Source organism: Onychostoma macrolepis, chromosome 17 (assembly GCF_012432095.1).
Source record: "Onychostoma macrolepis isolate SWU-2019 chromosome 17, ASM1243209v1, whole genome shotgun sequence".
In the NCBI taxonomy this organism is placed as follows: Eukaryota; Metazoa; Chordata; class Actinopteri; order Cypriniformes; family Cyprinidae; genus Onychostoma; species Onychostoma macrolepis.
Window position 1 is genome coordinate 13,431,628 of NC_081171.1, and position 14,825 is coordinate 13,446,452.

The 14,825-nt window shown below is 36.4% G+C and overlaps 1 protein-coding gene across 4 annotated transcripts in view; it reads right to left on the bottom strand.

Annotated features, from left to right (window-relative positions):
- abch1 (ATP-binding cassette, sub-family H, member 1) overlaps nt 1-14,825 on the bottom strand; it is a 33,355-nt gene that overhangs the window by 12,928 nt on the left and 5,602 nt on the right. For 3 of the 4 annotated variants that reach the window (XM_058749049.1, XM_058749050.1, XM_058749051.1), the window contains exons 5-17: nt 13,620-13,727; nt 10,049-10,142; nt 7,825-7,899; nt 7,556-7,727; nt 7,254-7,350; nt 6,666-6,834; nt 6,288-6,388; nt 4,853-4,923; nt 4,483-4,532; nt 4,337-4,393; nt 4,029-4,099; nt 3,764-3,852; nt 2,547-2,650 (exon numbers count right to left, since the gene is read on the bottom strand). In XM_058749049.1, coding sequence (XP_058605032.1) covers nt 2,547-2,650; nt 3,764-3,852; nt 4,029-4,099; nt 4,337-4,393; nt 4,483-4,532; nt 4,853-4,923; nt 6,288-6,388; nt 6,666-6,834; nt 7,254-7,350; nt 7,556-7,727; nt 7,825-7,899; nt 10,049-10,142; nt 13,620-13,727 — 1,258 coding nt within the window. Of the gene's footprint in view, nt 1-2,542; nt 2,651-3,763; nt 3,853-4,028; nt 4,100-4,336; nt 4,394-4,482; nt 4,533-4,852; nt 4,924-6,287; nt 6,389-6,665; nt 6,835-7,253; nt 7,351-7,555; nt 7,728-7,824; nt 7,900-10,048; nt 10,143-13,619; nt 13,728-14,825 lie in introns of all 4 variants that reach the window. The other variant, XM_058749052.1, reaches the window with a different exon arrangement.

Sequence of the window (14,825 nt, forward strand, 5' to 3'; positions counted from 1 at the left end):
GAAGAATGAAGGTCTTACAGGTTTGGAACGACATGAGGGTGAGTAATTAATCACAGAATTTTCATTTTTGGATGAAATACTATCTTTTACGGGACAGTTCACCCAAAAACATTCTGTCATCATTTACTCACCCTTAAGTTGTTCCAAACCTGTATGATTTTCTTTCTTCAGTTTTCTAATTTTAATAATACTTCATGATAGTACTTTTTTCCCCTGTATTGTTGATCAAATAAATGCAGCCTTCAGAGACATCTTTCAAAAACATTAATAATAAAAATCTTATGACCCTAAACTTTTGAATGCCAATGTAAAAATCTAGCTGATACTTTGAAAAACACAGACCTTTTCACAGATTTCTAATTATTAGTTAATAAAAGAAGAAAAAGATATTCTGGTTAGATATCCTTCTAAAACCTAAGAGGATCTGATTGCTTGAAATTTGGCTTTAGATTGCTTTTGGTCTTGTGTAAATGTTGTGCACAGTCCTGCACTACTGCAAACTTCACAGTGGACTACTGAGGCCTTGTCCACAAGAATACGTTTTCGTTTGAAAACGCATCTTTTTCTCCCTGTTCTGGCCTTCCATCCACACCGAGATGGTGCTTTTTGTCAAGCAAAACAGAGCTTTCTGAAAACACTCTACAAAGTGGATACAGGGGAGTTGCACTTTAGATCAAACATACAATCGTGAGTGCGACCTGGGCGCGTCAGTGAATAGTGAGATATTTTCCTAAACAAAATGACCCTGCCAGAAGAACTGCACGAAAACGTATCATGTCTGTTCTGTATGTATCTTATGTAAAGCGAATTTAACGTTTCAGTGTGGATGAGAAACTTTTGGAAAACGCTTGAAAATGCTAGTGTGGATGGAGACATACAGTTGAAGACAAAATTATTAGCCCCCCTATAAAATTTCAATTCTTTTTCAGATATTTCCCAAGTGATGTTTAACAGCAAGTGAATTTTAACACAATATTTCTTATTATATTTTTCATCTGGAGAAAGCCTTATTCATTTAAATTTGCCTGGAATAAAATAATTATTTAAAAAAAACTTTAAAAACTGCTAAGGTCAATATTATTAGCCCCCTTAAGAAATGATCTGTTTGATTGGCTACGGAACAAACCACTCGTCCAATGACTTGCCTAACTAACCTAACTTAGCAAATTAATCCTTTAAGCCTTTAAATTGCACTGTAAGCTGAGGATTAGTATCTTGCAAACAACTAGTGAAATAATATGTACTGTCATCATGGCAAAGACAAAAAAAATTTGTTTAGACTTGAGAAAAATAATTGTTAATGTCACAAAGGAGGAGAAGCATATACACGTGTATCTACATTTTTCAAGTGTCAAGAATTGGCGTGAGATGTGCCATATTATCAAGAAGTCTGAAGAGACCCACACAGTGGAGAACAGAGGCAGGAAGCGAAAGATTTCAAAAACTTTGGAAAGAAAACAAGTGAGAGAGGTTCCTAAAGACCCAAGAACAACTGCTAAGACACTAGTGAATGATTTAGCTAGATTTGGGACTGATGTCTCAACAAAGACGGTCACTAGAGGCCCGCACAGGAATGGACTGCGAGGTTGCCAACCAAGAAAAACACCATTTCTGAAGAAGAGACACCTCCAAGCTAGACCGACGTTTGAAGGACAACCTGGAGAAAAATGATGCATACTAGAAACGTGTCCTTTGGTCAGATGTGACAAAACTAGAGTTCTTTGGCCATAGAGATGTTACTTATGTTTGGAGAAAGAAGGGAGAGGTGCTCAACCCGAAGAACACCGTTCCCACAGTGAAATATGGAGGTGGGAGTATAATGCTGTGGGGATGTTTCAGTGCGTTTGGAACTGGGAATCTTGTCAGCGTCAAAGGAATCATGAAAAAGGAAGACAACGAGAAGATTTTGAAAGACTTTGAAAGACCTCAGGCAGTCTGCAACAAAACTTGGTTTGGGTTGACGTTTTGTCTTCCAGCATGATAACCTAAAGCATACCTCATACCTCAGGTGAAGAACAACCTCCAAATGAGCAAGGTGAACATCCTTGACTGGCCTGCACAAAGCCCAGACTTGAATTCAATAGAATATCTGTAGGGCTCACTGAAGACCAGAGTCCATACAGGAGACCAACAAATCTGGAGGAGCTTGAGAGATTTGCTAAGGAAAAATAGGCTGCGACTCCTCAGGAGACATGCGTGGAACTTGTTGAGAACTACAACAAACGACTAAAGGCTGTTATCAAGCAAAAGGGATACACCATTGACTACTAACATCAGAGAGCTAACAATTTTTTATTCTTGGTTAAAATTTTGTTTCTATTTGTATTACAAACACTCCAAGCTTCCTAACTAACTAAAAAAATTGTCTCCCTGTTAAACAGCACTTGGGAACTATTTGAAAAATAATGCAATATTTCATAGGGGGCTAATAATTTTGTCTTCAACTGTATATGTAAAGTATTACTGAGAGATGAACACACAGCTGACAAACACATATCTATCTCTATCTCTCTCTCTCTCTCACACACACACACACACTCACTCACTTTGAAGACCAGCAGGATGAAGATCAGCAGAAGGATGATCTGAACACTGATAACAAACAGCTGTGAGAAGAGGTGTGCCAGCATGGTCTCCAGAGAACTTACGCCTTTAGAGAAACACACACAAAGAAACATATTCACATACATCTATGAAATGCTTACTAGGTGTGTTTAAAACTCTGTATGCTTCTCATGTTTTAGCTGCTGCGTGATCAGCTCCCCCTATTGGTAAATCTCTAAAACTGCTTGTTCATGAAGTCTTGATGAAAATTGAGGGTTGAATTCAATAAATGTGCCCACTTATTCTAATCTAAAAGTTTAGAGCTAAACATTATTTGTGTAAATAAGCATAATTTGTCATCCTGCAGGACAGCTATCATTCACCTGGTTTGTGGGTGGTAAGGAAACAAGACAGGATTTTATGCTGAAATACTACACAATTCTTTAGTGAATTTATTCCTAAAGCTTCCTCACACGGTGCGATTTTGGCCACGATTTGGTCATCTGAGACTAATTTTGAAAATCCTAAAAGATTCCTATAATCCTAGGCTAAAATCTGTAGTCTTTGATTGCTGGTTTGACATGTTCACCGACAGCCGATTAATGGCTGTTGCGATCAAATTTCACCTCCGACGAAATTCTGGCAGTGTCAGAAGATTTGGCACACAGTCCTGCAGTGTGACTACCCCTACGATAAATGTCAAACTGTCTCCGTTTTTCAAGACAAGCTATGAGCAGAATTAATGCTTGAGAATTATTCTATCAGCCGTAAACTCCGGCGCTCCCGTCCTCCGCTCACGGAATTCATCTGATATGTTGCCTTTTCTATATAAATACTGGTTGCACCGCTGTTTTCATGTGGGTGCGTAGAGCTGCAAACACTATTCTTCTTAAATACGTCGGTATTGCCGCCGTTCATATACTTTTTATGACAGCCAACATTTCGGTCCCGTGTGCAATGCAGTTCGCAGTCACTGGACGTGTATGGGTTGATAATGTAAAACTCCGGACAAGTTTTCTTGCACGCACCCATTTTTAACTCATCTTGACCGTCGTACAGTCTGACATTAATGACAACTGAGATCCCATAGTGTGACATGATCATCATGTTCGTACAGTCTGACAAGTACAATCCTAAAAGACTTGAAAAAAAAACATCTCACAGTGTGAGCCCGGCTTAAGTCAAATGATGGCCATCTGGTTGATGTGAGCTGTCTCACCTGCCACCCAGCACCTGTCCAGCAGCCCCTCCTTTCTCTCTAACACAAAGGACAGAGCGGTCAACCCCACTGCCAGGTAAAATGTGATGCTGAAAAGAGAAAGAAAAGAAGAGATAAATGATATTGGAAAGAGGTCCATCATGATGCAGTAGTGTTATCCAACAGTGTAGTAATACTTTTGAATGGCTGTAAGTGTGTGTGTGTATTAATGTTGTGATTTATATAATTAATGGCATACATGTGACTGTACTTCATGTGTGTTTACCTCAAAACAGCTCCTGGTGTCACAAAAGTTGTGAAATCTGTGTTCTTATTGCCATATATAGGTTCTTCAAACTATGAAACCACATGAAACAAGAAATAAGGAGGGTATTTTAAGAAAGGAAGAATAAAGCGAGATATAAAGAAAAAGAAGACAGATATATGAGAGGATAGTTGTAAAAGTCACAGAGGAAAAAAATGAGATAAAAGAGAAAAAGACAAATACATAAAGAATATTGAGAACAAAGGTGTATGACTCATTCGAGCTTTGAAATTCCCCATTGATTAAGAACATCAGTGCTCTGTACTCACTTTTACAGGGACGGCCACCATGTATGACAAACTCCCCAGCTTTGTCTCAATAAAAGCCTTTTGAAAAATCAGAAAAAGACAAGGAAAAAAGTTTCTTGTGTTCAAAGGATGGGAAAAAAGCTTAAATGTACATCTTTAAAACTAACCTCAAAAGCTTCATGGAGTTTTTTCTGCAGCATCAGGGCAATTTGTCGGTCTGAAATGTTGATGAGTACGAATGTTATACTGAAATATAGTTTAATTGCTTATGTCTAACCACATACTATATGTAATAAAAAAAAAATCTAAATTGATTAATAATAAACATGTAAAATAGAAGCTACTAATGGTCTCAGACATTTGAATCCCACTTTATTTCCAAAAATTCACTGCAAATCAGTTCAACAGAGATTTAATTCAGCCACAGCCATAAAATCCCTCAAGACTTAAAGGGCACCCTCTAGTGGCAGCAATATTAGGTCATGTGAAATCAAAAGCTAAGTAATATTGAGTGGACTAAAAGTGAATAAAACTTACTGGTCAGATCCAGCCAAACATGTACTGATCCTCCTTCAACCACATCTCTGGAGACTCTGGGCTGCAGCATCCTGCACACACAAGCACACAAACAAATAAGCATAATTTTAAACATAATTTTACTCATTTACCATTTAAGCCTCAGCTGTTACATCTAACATGGGTCATGTTTAAACCAAACAAGAAAAATATAAATGTGTGACATTCAAAAAGCTCCAGTCAGGACAGAGATGCACAAAACATGACACATAGGGACAGACTGACACAGACAGGCAGGACAGACCTGCTTTTCTCCACCTTAAAAACACTGATTCACTCCTGCAGCCTCTCCCAACACTCTCCCCATCAGTCGCTCTGCTACAGTCACCTGACACGTCATGTTGTGTGCATGAATGCTTGTGTTTTTTAGGCTGAAGGGAAAACACCTCATACTTGATGACATAATCAGGCCCAATGTTTAATGTCAGATGGGAAAACGTTCAGTCAGTCATTTTTTGCCCATCATATTGGTATGTACTTGTGTTTGTGTGTGTGATAGCGATGGCGGTTATATCCGCGGGTCGGGTGGGTCGGGTAATAAAAAATTGCATTCTGATTATTTGCGGGTGGATAAGATAAATCATTAATGATGCAAATATTAACTACATTTTCTAAAATATGAATGTGTTTTAAATAGGCTACACGAATTGAATAAATTGTAAATTAACATTAAAGTTATCCAACAAAACATTATTTAGTCAAGAGCAGTTTGGGATTTTCTCTATCTTTTGATGTCGCGAGCTAAAGTCTTGTATCGCAGCATGCAGCAGCACTAGATGCGCCGATGTCAAGAGAACCGAAATTCAGGACCTGATTAAACATAATTCTATTGTACAGAGAATTGTGAAACAGGACTTGTCCAAAACTTTCTGGGTTTATTTATTTTTCCAAAACTTTCCAGGCCTGGAAATTCCTGTTTTAAAATTCCATGACTTTTCCAGGTTTTTCATGACCGTATGAACCCTGAATGTGACGATCGGGTGCGGGTTGGGTGCGGTTATCTAAATCAGACAAAAATATAGGTGTGGGCGGTTGGTGGGTGGATAATTTATTTGAAGCTGCGGATTCAGGTGAAGTTTTAGCTCATCCGCGCATCACTAGTGAACACACAGGGCTGGTGTGTGTAGGTGTGTGCAGTGACGCAGTCGAGTGTTTCTGACTATGAGGCAGGTGTTTGTGTTATGTGTATGATATTTGAGTGTGCATGATTAGCTGATTAAGTGAACCCTTAATATGAGGGATGGGTCTAAAATTGACTTGAATTAAAAGTGACTTTCTCAAGGTGAGTTTTACGATCAGGATTATGAAACTTGGCTGACATTCTTTGGTCACAACATAAAAACAAAACAAGTTCTTTCAGGTCATTTTCATAATCTTTTTACACAATGGAGCTCACCTTTTGGTTAGATAGCTGGTGAAATTCTCCCCAAACTCTATGACGCCCCAGTATTCCCCATTATAGATACCAGCAAAAGCTTCAGAATGAGACAAGCTCACCTGCAGAAAGGAAACAGGAAACTGTACTTTGATCTAGAAATGACCGTTGAAAATGTACAGTTTTTTCTCGACTATTTATAAAGTTGTTTTTGTTCCTATGATTTGTTGAAGTGAAATCAAGAAAAAAGCAAATGAGAGAATAAGAGTCAGTCTGTCTATATTTTCTATTTTATTCTATATATTCTTTCTTTTTAAAGAATAAATAAGAAAAAAATATTGTCAAAAGACAAATGTAGTACCATATACACAGGAGCTTTATTTTGTAAATTTTGCTTACCTGGTAGACACTTGTGTTGTCAAGGAAAGACAGCAGTGATCTACTATAGGCACTGGGACTTGTTTCATTATTGACCACAGCCACATCAATGCCTTTGGGGTCTCCACCAATACACAAGCACATCAGACAGATCTGAATTACAGGCAACAGGAACTGGAAACAAAGGGACCTGAGTACAAACCAGAGGAACGTACACAAAACATTGTTTTGCATTAAAATGCTTTGATTATCAGAAATCTGCACACACAGTGCAGGAGATTATTTGTGAAAGACAACAGTTAGATATTTAAGTACATTTAAGAAAGTGGTTATTACATTTAATTCAATTATTACTGCAGTCATCCATTTATTCCGTTTGCTTAATAATAAGAAATATATATATATACACATATATATATATATATATATATATATATATATATATATATATATATATATATATATATATATATATATATATATATATATATATATATATATATATATTTATTTTTATTTATTTTTTAAGAAAAGAAAAGAAAAGAAAAACTTCATAGCAAAAATCACAGTCTGTCCAAAGGGTCCATAAATACTTTAAGACATCTCTACCCTGGCATTCTTCTCATTCGAACCATCGTCTTGATCATCAGGGCTGCAATGTTACGCCATTTTGGTATGATGTGTCTGGCTCGCACTTTCCAGTCAGCTGCAGAGACACAAGAACATTTACACTGCAATCATCAAAGTCTCAACGGTGATCAAAAGCTGTTATTCTAAATACATATTTTTAGGTACATTTATGAAACCAGTGCCATTTTATGTCAGTACAAAAGTGAATTTCTGTTTCAGTTTTAGTTTAACTTTTGCATGCAGTATTTTAGAGCAAGTGAATTTCTCCCTCTTTGTTGTACCTTTATATTTGGGTATGTCCTCTGGTGTGCTCTTTCTCAGTATGGGCTCTCTGCTCTCATCTCTCATACTATCTGGAGATGGGCTGCTGTCCAGCGGTCGGCCCTGAGGACTCTGTTTGGAGCCCATCTGATCAGAGTCCTCACAAAGTTGCAAGAACGCACTCTCTAATGTCTAATGCACACACATAGATGTATTTGAAAGGTTAACCAAACCATTTTGCATCTACAGTACGTGCATATGAGATATGTGCGTGTTTGTGTGTACTTACTGCTGCATTGTGTTGCTTCATAACAGCATCCGGGGGACCTTCAGCTAACAATCGACCATTCCTCATCAAACCCACCTAAAGAGACAGAAAAACACAGTTTTTATTGCTCATTTGATGCTCTTTTATAGCTTAGAAGACCTAATGGTATAATGGCTTAAAGGAATAGTTCGATGTTGATAAGTTTGTTTCTTTATCAGAACTGATTTGGAGAAATGTAGCATTACATCATTTGCTTACCAATAGATCCACTACAGTGAATGGGTGCCGTCAGAATGGGAGTCCAAACAGCTGATAAAAACAACATAATAATCCACAAATAATCTACATGCCACCAGTCCATCAATTTATGTTGCGAAGTGAAAAGCTGTGTGTTTGTAAGAAACAAATCCATCAGTAAGGCAGTTTAAAAGCGTCGCTTCTGGCCAAAACATGATGGATTGGAGTCGTGTTGTGGATTATTGTGATGTTTTTACAAGCTGTCAATTTGACGGCACCCATACACTACAGAGGATCCACTGGTAAGCAAATGATGAAATGCTACATTTCTCCGAATCTGTTCTGATGAAGAAAAAAAATCATTTACATCTTCAGATGGCCTGAGGGTGAGCATATTTTCAGCAAATTTTCATTCTTGGGTGAACTATTACTAGTTATTCATTCACATATAAATCAGTCTAAGATGATTCACTTACAAATTTCCTCAAGGAGAAATAAAAATAGAAACAAATGAAACAATTGTTGACTTGAAGCAGGAGCAGAGTTATAATTTAATATGGACAGTATGGCTCACATGATTTGGTCTTGTAGAAATTTGATGAGAAATATTTGAGTACATTTTGAGACCTCTGACTTGGCAAACGTGAGTACAGTTTGTAAAATTCTTTTGAAACTCCAAAGAAGACATGTGAGATTACTAAGGTCTGTTTTTCAGGAGAAAAATCAGAGAAGCTGAAAACTGAAGCGAAAGTAAGACTAAAAGAAACAACAGATATCTCATTACATATGAGTAGAAAATGATGGCAGACAGAAAAAGGAGTGCATAGTATTTTTGTGTATCATAGTATCATTTTTCACGTCACTGTTCTGGGTCGGTGAGTGTACTGTAAATGTTTTGATTGTGTCTTTGGTGTCACTCTGTGTCGTTTGTGCATGTGACTCAAGAGTAATATATCAACAGGATGTAGCAACTGTCTGGTTGACGTTACACAGTCAGACAAAATTATGCGCAACTTTAAACACAACAGACATCATGCCCTCAAGACAAACTGGTAAAACAACACTTTGAAGAGAAATAAAATTAAACAGAGTCAGTTGACTTAAATCTTTCCCAATTCTACAGCCAGTATCTCGTCTGATGTATACCAGTGCTGTTTTTGACACAATATACAGTACTATGTGACCTTGGACCACAAAACCAGTCTTAAGTCGCTGGGGTATATTTGTAGCAATAGCCAAAAATACATTGTATGGGTCAAAATTATTGATTTTTCTTTTATACCAAAAATCATTAGGACATTAAGTAAATTGAGTAAACTACTGTACATATATCAAAACTTAATTTTTGATTAGTAATATGCCTTGCAAAGAACTTCATTTGGACAACTTTAAAGGCGATTTTCTCAATATTTTGATTTTTTTGCACCCTCAGATTCCAGATTTTCAAATAGTTCAAATATTGTCCGATCCTAACAAACCATACATCAATGGAAAGCTTATTTAGTCAGCTTCCAGTTGATGTATAAATCTCAATTTCGCCCTCAATTTCAGACCCTTATGACTGGTTTTGTGGTCCAGGGTCACATATAGTCAATTGCATGAAATACGTTTGTCAGTGGTCTCAATACCATGAAACAGTCTAGTCAAAACTCTAAAACCCCAGCATTTATTTGAAAGAAAATGCCTGCTAATTCAAACATAAAAGCTCACCTGTACTTTTTTGCCAAAATCTAGTTTTAAAGTTATGTAATAGGCCACAGTACAAAGTACATTTGGCAAATAACTCACAACTATAATAAGGGATTACAGAAACAAATCTGTATGAGTAATGAGTAGAGTGGTTTGTCTGTTCAAGAAACACACACCCACACCAGAAATCTAAGAATGACTCTATTAAATCATGCACTTCTGTTCTATAGCTTTACAATTATACTGAGCATCTTTATATTTTAACTAACAGTGGGAGTGAATTCTCAGGTTTGTGGTCAGAACAGGAAGGTAATCTTACCGTATTGGCTTGTCTGGCTTCCTCAATGTAATGCGTCGTAATAATGACAGAAACCTGTCCTCCTCTTACAATGTCTACCAGGTGCTGCCATATCCTGTAGAAGTGGAGAGTTTCTTGCATGAGTGCTGTGTTTTTTTTATTTTTATGGAACTTCTGTCTTTATAACATTTACACGTTTGCATTTGGCTGATGGTTTTATCTAAAGCAACCTACCTTTAGTGCATATACTTATTATTAGTATTAAACCTATGAATCCACAAATGGCATGGGATAACACAAACTGTTAAAAAGTGGAAAGTGTCAGGACAGAGAGAGGAAGAAACATGATCAGGAAATAAAACCAGGTGAGATTTGAGCCCAAATTCCTTTGAAAACAATGTCATAAAACTTGCAATGATTTACGCCACCACTGAAGAAAAAAAAAAAGAAAGAAAGAAATTAACACTTTTACTCAGCAAGGACTTAAATTAATGAAAAGTGACAGTAAAGACATTTATATTACAAAAGATTTCTATTTCAAATAAATGCTGTTCTTTTTAACTTTCAATTCATCAAAGAATTTAGAAAAAAAAAAAATTATTTCCACAAAATTATTAAGCAGCACAACTTTTTATCAACATTTATAATAATTAGAAATGTTTACTGAGCACCAAATCAGCATATTAGAATGTTTTCTGAAGGGTCATGTGACACTGAAGATAGACACGCTATTTCAAATTGTAATATTTCACATTATTTCTATTTTTACTTTATTTTTGATAAATAAATGTAGCCTTGGTGAGCATACAGTGCCCTCCAAAAGTATTGGAACAGTAAATACAAAATTGCTCTGTTGGCTGTGGATGCAAGACATTTACAAATATGATTAAAAGATGAATATGAGACAAAACTACATAATGTCACGTTTTATTATTGGGTGATTCAACACAGATGTTTTACCAGCTAAGAAGTTCAGCACTTTTAGAGTTTCATCCCTCTATCTGATGTGAGCATAAGTATTGAAACAGCTGCCTCACAGGTCTTTCTAAGTGATCAGCTGTGTCCTGTTGCATTAATTCTTCAGATATTAAAAGCAGGGAATGTGTCATATCAGTTACATCCATTACTTCTGCATTCTGAATCTTGCAATCGATGATGACACACACAAACCAGGATGAAGACGAGGGAGCTGACTTTGAGAGAAAAGCAAGCAATTTGGATGCTAAAAGAAAAGAGGAAGTCAATTAAAGCTATAGCAAAAACAAAGGGCATGGAGAAATCAAGAGTTTGGAAACCACCAGCGACACCAGCAACCAACAACTACCTGATCGGCTGAGAAAACAACAGTAGTTGATGACAAACAAATCATAAAAGCTGTGAAAATGAACCCTAAAAGACGTGTCTGTAAAATCACCAACAACTTCCAGAAAGCTGGGGTGATGCTCTGACAATCTACTGTCCTCAGGAGACTTTGACACAGAATTACAGATGCTACACAGCAAGATACAAACCTCTGACCAGTTCCAAAAATAGAAAGGCAAGATTAGAGTTTGCAAAAAAGCACAAAGGTGAGCCAGAAGAGTTTTGGAACTGTGTTTATGGACTGATGAGACAAAGATGAACCTTTATCGAAGTGATGGGAAAGCAAAAATGTGGAGAAAAAAAGGGAACTGCAATGATCCCAAGCATACAGCCTCATTTGTAAAGCATGGTTGAGGTGGTATCATGGTATGGGCATGCATGGCTGCCTCTGGAACAGGCCCTCTCAACTTTACTGATGACTTAATGTATGATGACAGTAGCAGAATGAATTTGGAAGAGTACAAAACCATCCTGCCTACCAATATTCAAGAAAATGCCACCAGATTCATTGGGAAGTGCTTCATATTGCATCAGGACAATGACCAAAACACCCTGCCAGTTCAGTCAAGGAATTTATAAGGGCAAAGAAATGGAAAGTCTTAGATTGCCCAAGTCAGTCTGACTTGGGCAACATGAATTTCATGAATTACACCAGCTGAAGAGGAGAGTAAAGGCAGAAACTCCCCAAGCAAACAAAAATTGGAATTGGCTGCATTAAAGGATGGGAAAAGTATTTCAAAGGATGAGACCAAGAGTCTGGTGATGTCTGTGGGTCACAGACTCACTGCTGTGATTGTGCGCAAGGGTTTTGCAACTAAATAATAGCTTTTAATCTTTTATATCTGCCTTATGTTCAACTGTCCCAATACTTATGTTCACATCAATGAGTGGGATGAACTCTAAAAGTGCTGTTCTTTTTATTTGGTAATACATGTATGTGTTGAAACGACATTCTGTAGTTTTGTTTCATATTCATTTTTTCATCATATTTGCAAATGTCTTGACTCCACAGCCAACAGAACTATTTTGTCTTCACTGTTCCAATACTTTTGAAGGGCACTGTATATTACTCACCCCAAACTTTAGAACAGTAGTGTGTATGTGGTAAACTAACACATTCTTGTATGTGGTAAATTAACATTCTCACAATGCATAGGTTAATATCTTACAAAGCAAAGCACCCCAAAATGGTTTAAGGCTTAGACAGGCTTGGCCCATAGTCTGTTATATAAGAGGATTTCAGCAGGGTTCAACGGGGTCTGACTGGAACCTATGTGATCTCAGCGTAAAAATGAATTTATTTAACCAAAAAACTAAATATAGAAATGTAGAAAACATGTTTCTCTGGATATTAGCTTTTCTAAACAATTAAACATTCTGAAGTAATAAAGCCACCAATAACAGACAGCTGTGTGTAAAAATAATATATTTCTAGTTTTCACATACCTGGATCTATGTTCTGTTTAGTAAGTACTGCATTATATGCAAACCTGTGACACAGTGACCCTCTTTTTACCCATACAGACTCATTCCTTTCATGGCTACTGCTCCTTCTACATTTTCTTTACTTCCTTTGGTTCAAGAATTACTCAAACTCAAGAATAAATTAATATTGTCACTGAGAATTTACAGCATAAAGCTTCTTTTTTTTAAAGTTTATAATGAGTTATAATGAGTTGGAATCTTGAGCCTATAGAAGGCAGGATAATCTTCAGCAAGCCACATACTCAGGATGCACTCACATGGAAAGATCAAACAAAGGCATGCAAAAGAGTCCACTGGGATTTGTTTGCCCATTATGCATTGTGAAAGATCTTCATACTACCAATTCACTGAGGCAAATCTTTGAAAAGGCCACTTGAATAATTATAGTATTTACAATGAACAAGTGAATAAATTCATGAAATGAACATCAAGGTGTGATGAAAACACAAGATATTAGGAAAGCTTTTAACTTAAGAGGAAAGTTACTGCACAGTCATGAATGAAAGTGAAAATGTTAAGTTGAGATGTCTGCGAGAGAGAGAATAAGCGAAAGGAGTGGTGCGCATGGCAAAAACCTCATGCTTTTAGAATGCAGAACAAGGTTCATCCACAAACACATATACAGAGGAGACAGACAGGTAGTGCTAGTAGTAGCATGAGTGCATTAGAAGGTTAATAAAGGTGATGGGACGTGGTGGAAGGTAAAGATGGACGAATACTGGAGATAGAGGTATGTTGTGCATACTTGGCCCGCAAAACAGGGTCCACTCCTACAGTGGGCTCATCCAGGATCAGAAGTTGTGGGTTCTGAAGCAGAGCAGCTCCAAGTGAGACACGCCGCCGCTGGCCTCCACTGAACAAAGTGAATAAAAATGTAAATAATCAGTTATGAAATTTCATCAAATTAATTAATTAATTAATTAAAAAATACATAAATTAAACCAAAGTTTTATTTGCCAAATGTGTAACAACATTGCAGACATCTATGGAAGGCCATTTTCACCACTGAACAAAAAAGGTCCAGAATTGCAAGATATAAACTCAGAATTGTGAGATTTTTAAAATCTGTGATGGAATCAGGCTTTCATAGACACCCGTATTTGCTGGTGAATTGAAATTTGAATCTTTCTACTAGCTTCAATTTATAATAAATATTAAAATAAATGATTCAAAGAAATAAGTAATCAAAAAATACATTAAAAATAGTTAATTAAAAAAATAGTTAACCTATAGATAGATAGATAGATAGATAGATAGATATAGATAAAAAGTAGTATAGATAGGCAAAAAACAGGTTGCAACATAAAATATAAACAATAAAAAAAATGCTAAGTTATAAAGTCATCTAGTTTTCTATGGATTTTATTTAACTAATACTGATGTGTGGAGCAATGGACAAATAGTGTTCGCTCTAAAAGCAAAATCAGTTTAATTTATTTTTTAGAAACAATATTTGGCACAAGAAATGCTTCTAATTGCTAACAAATTGAGCAACCAACTATTACACTAAAAGACTAAAAAAAAAAAAGAACATTAATTATTTAAATGAATCAAATGATCATTAGAGAATCACAAAGTATCTCAAGACTTACCACAAATCCACTAACCCAGCCTAACATAACTAACCAACTTGTCAAAGAGAAATTGACCTTAACAAACTAGTGTGATCTTGAAGACCTTCAGGGCAATTGTCTAACTTTTCAGATGGATGAGCCCTGCCTAGAGCCAGCTCATCATTGTAAAAACAAAACCAGACAGACTACATCTAGAGGACGAAAGGACACAAGATGCCTTTCTGCACAAAAATAATAGCCTCATGCTTCACATTCCTCGGTCTTAATGAAAGACAATCTCCTCTGTACAGACAGGCACTTTGTTTCATTATAAAATAATAATAATAATAATATTAATAAAAATAATAAATCTTATTTCCTGTCATAAATAGCACTTG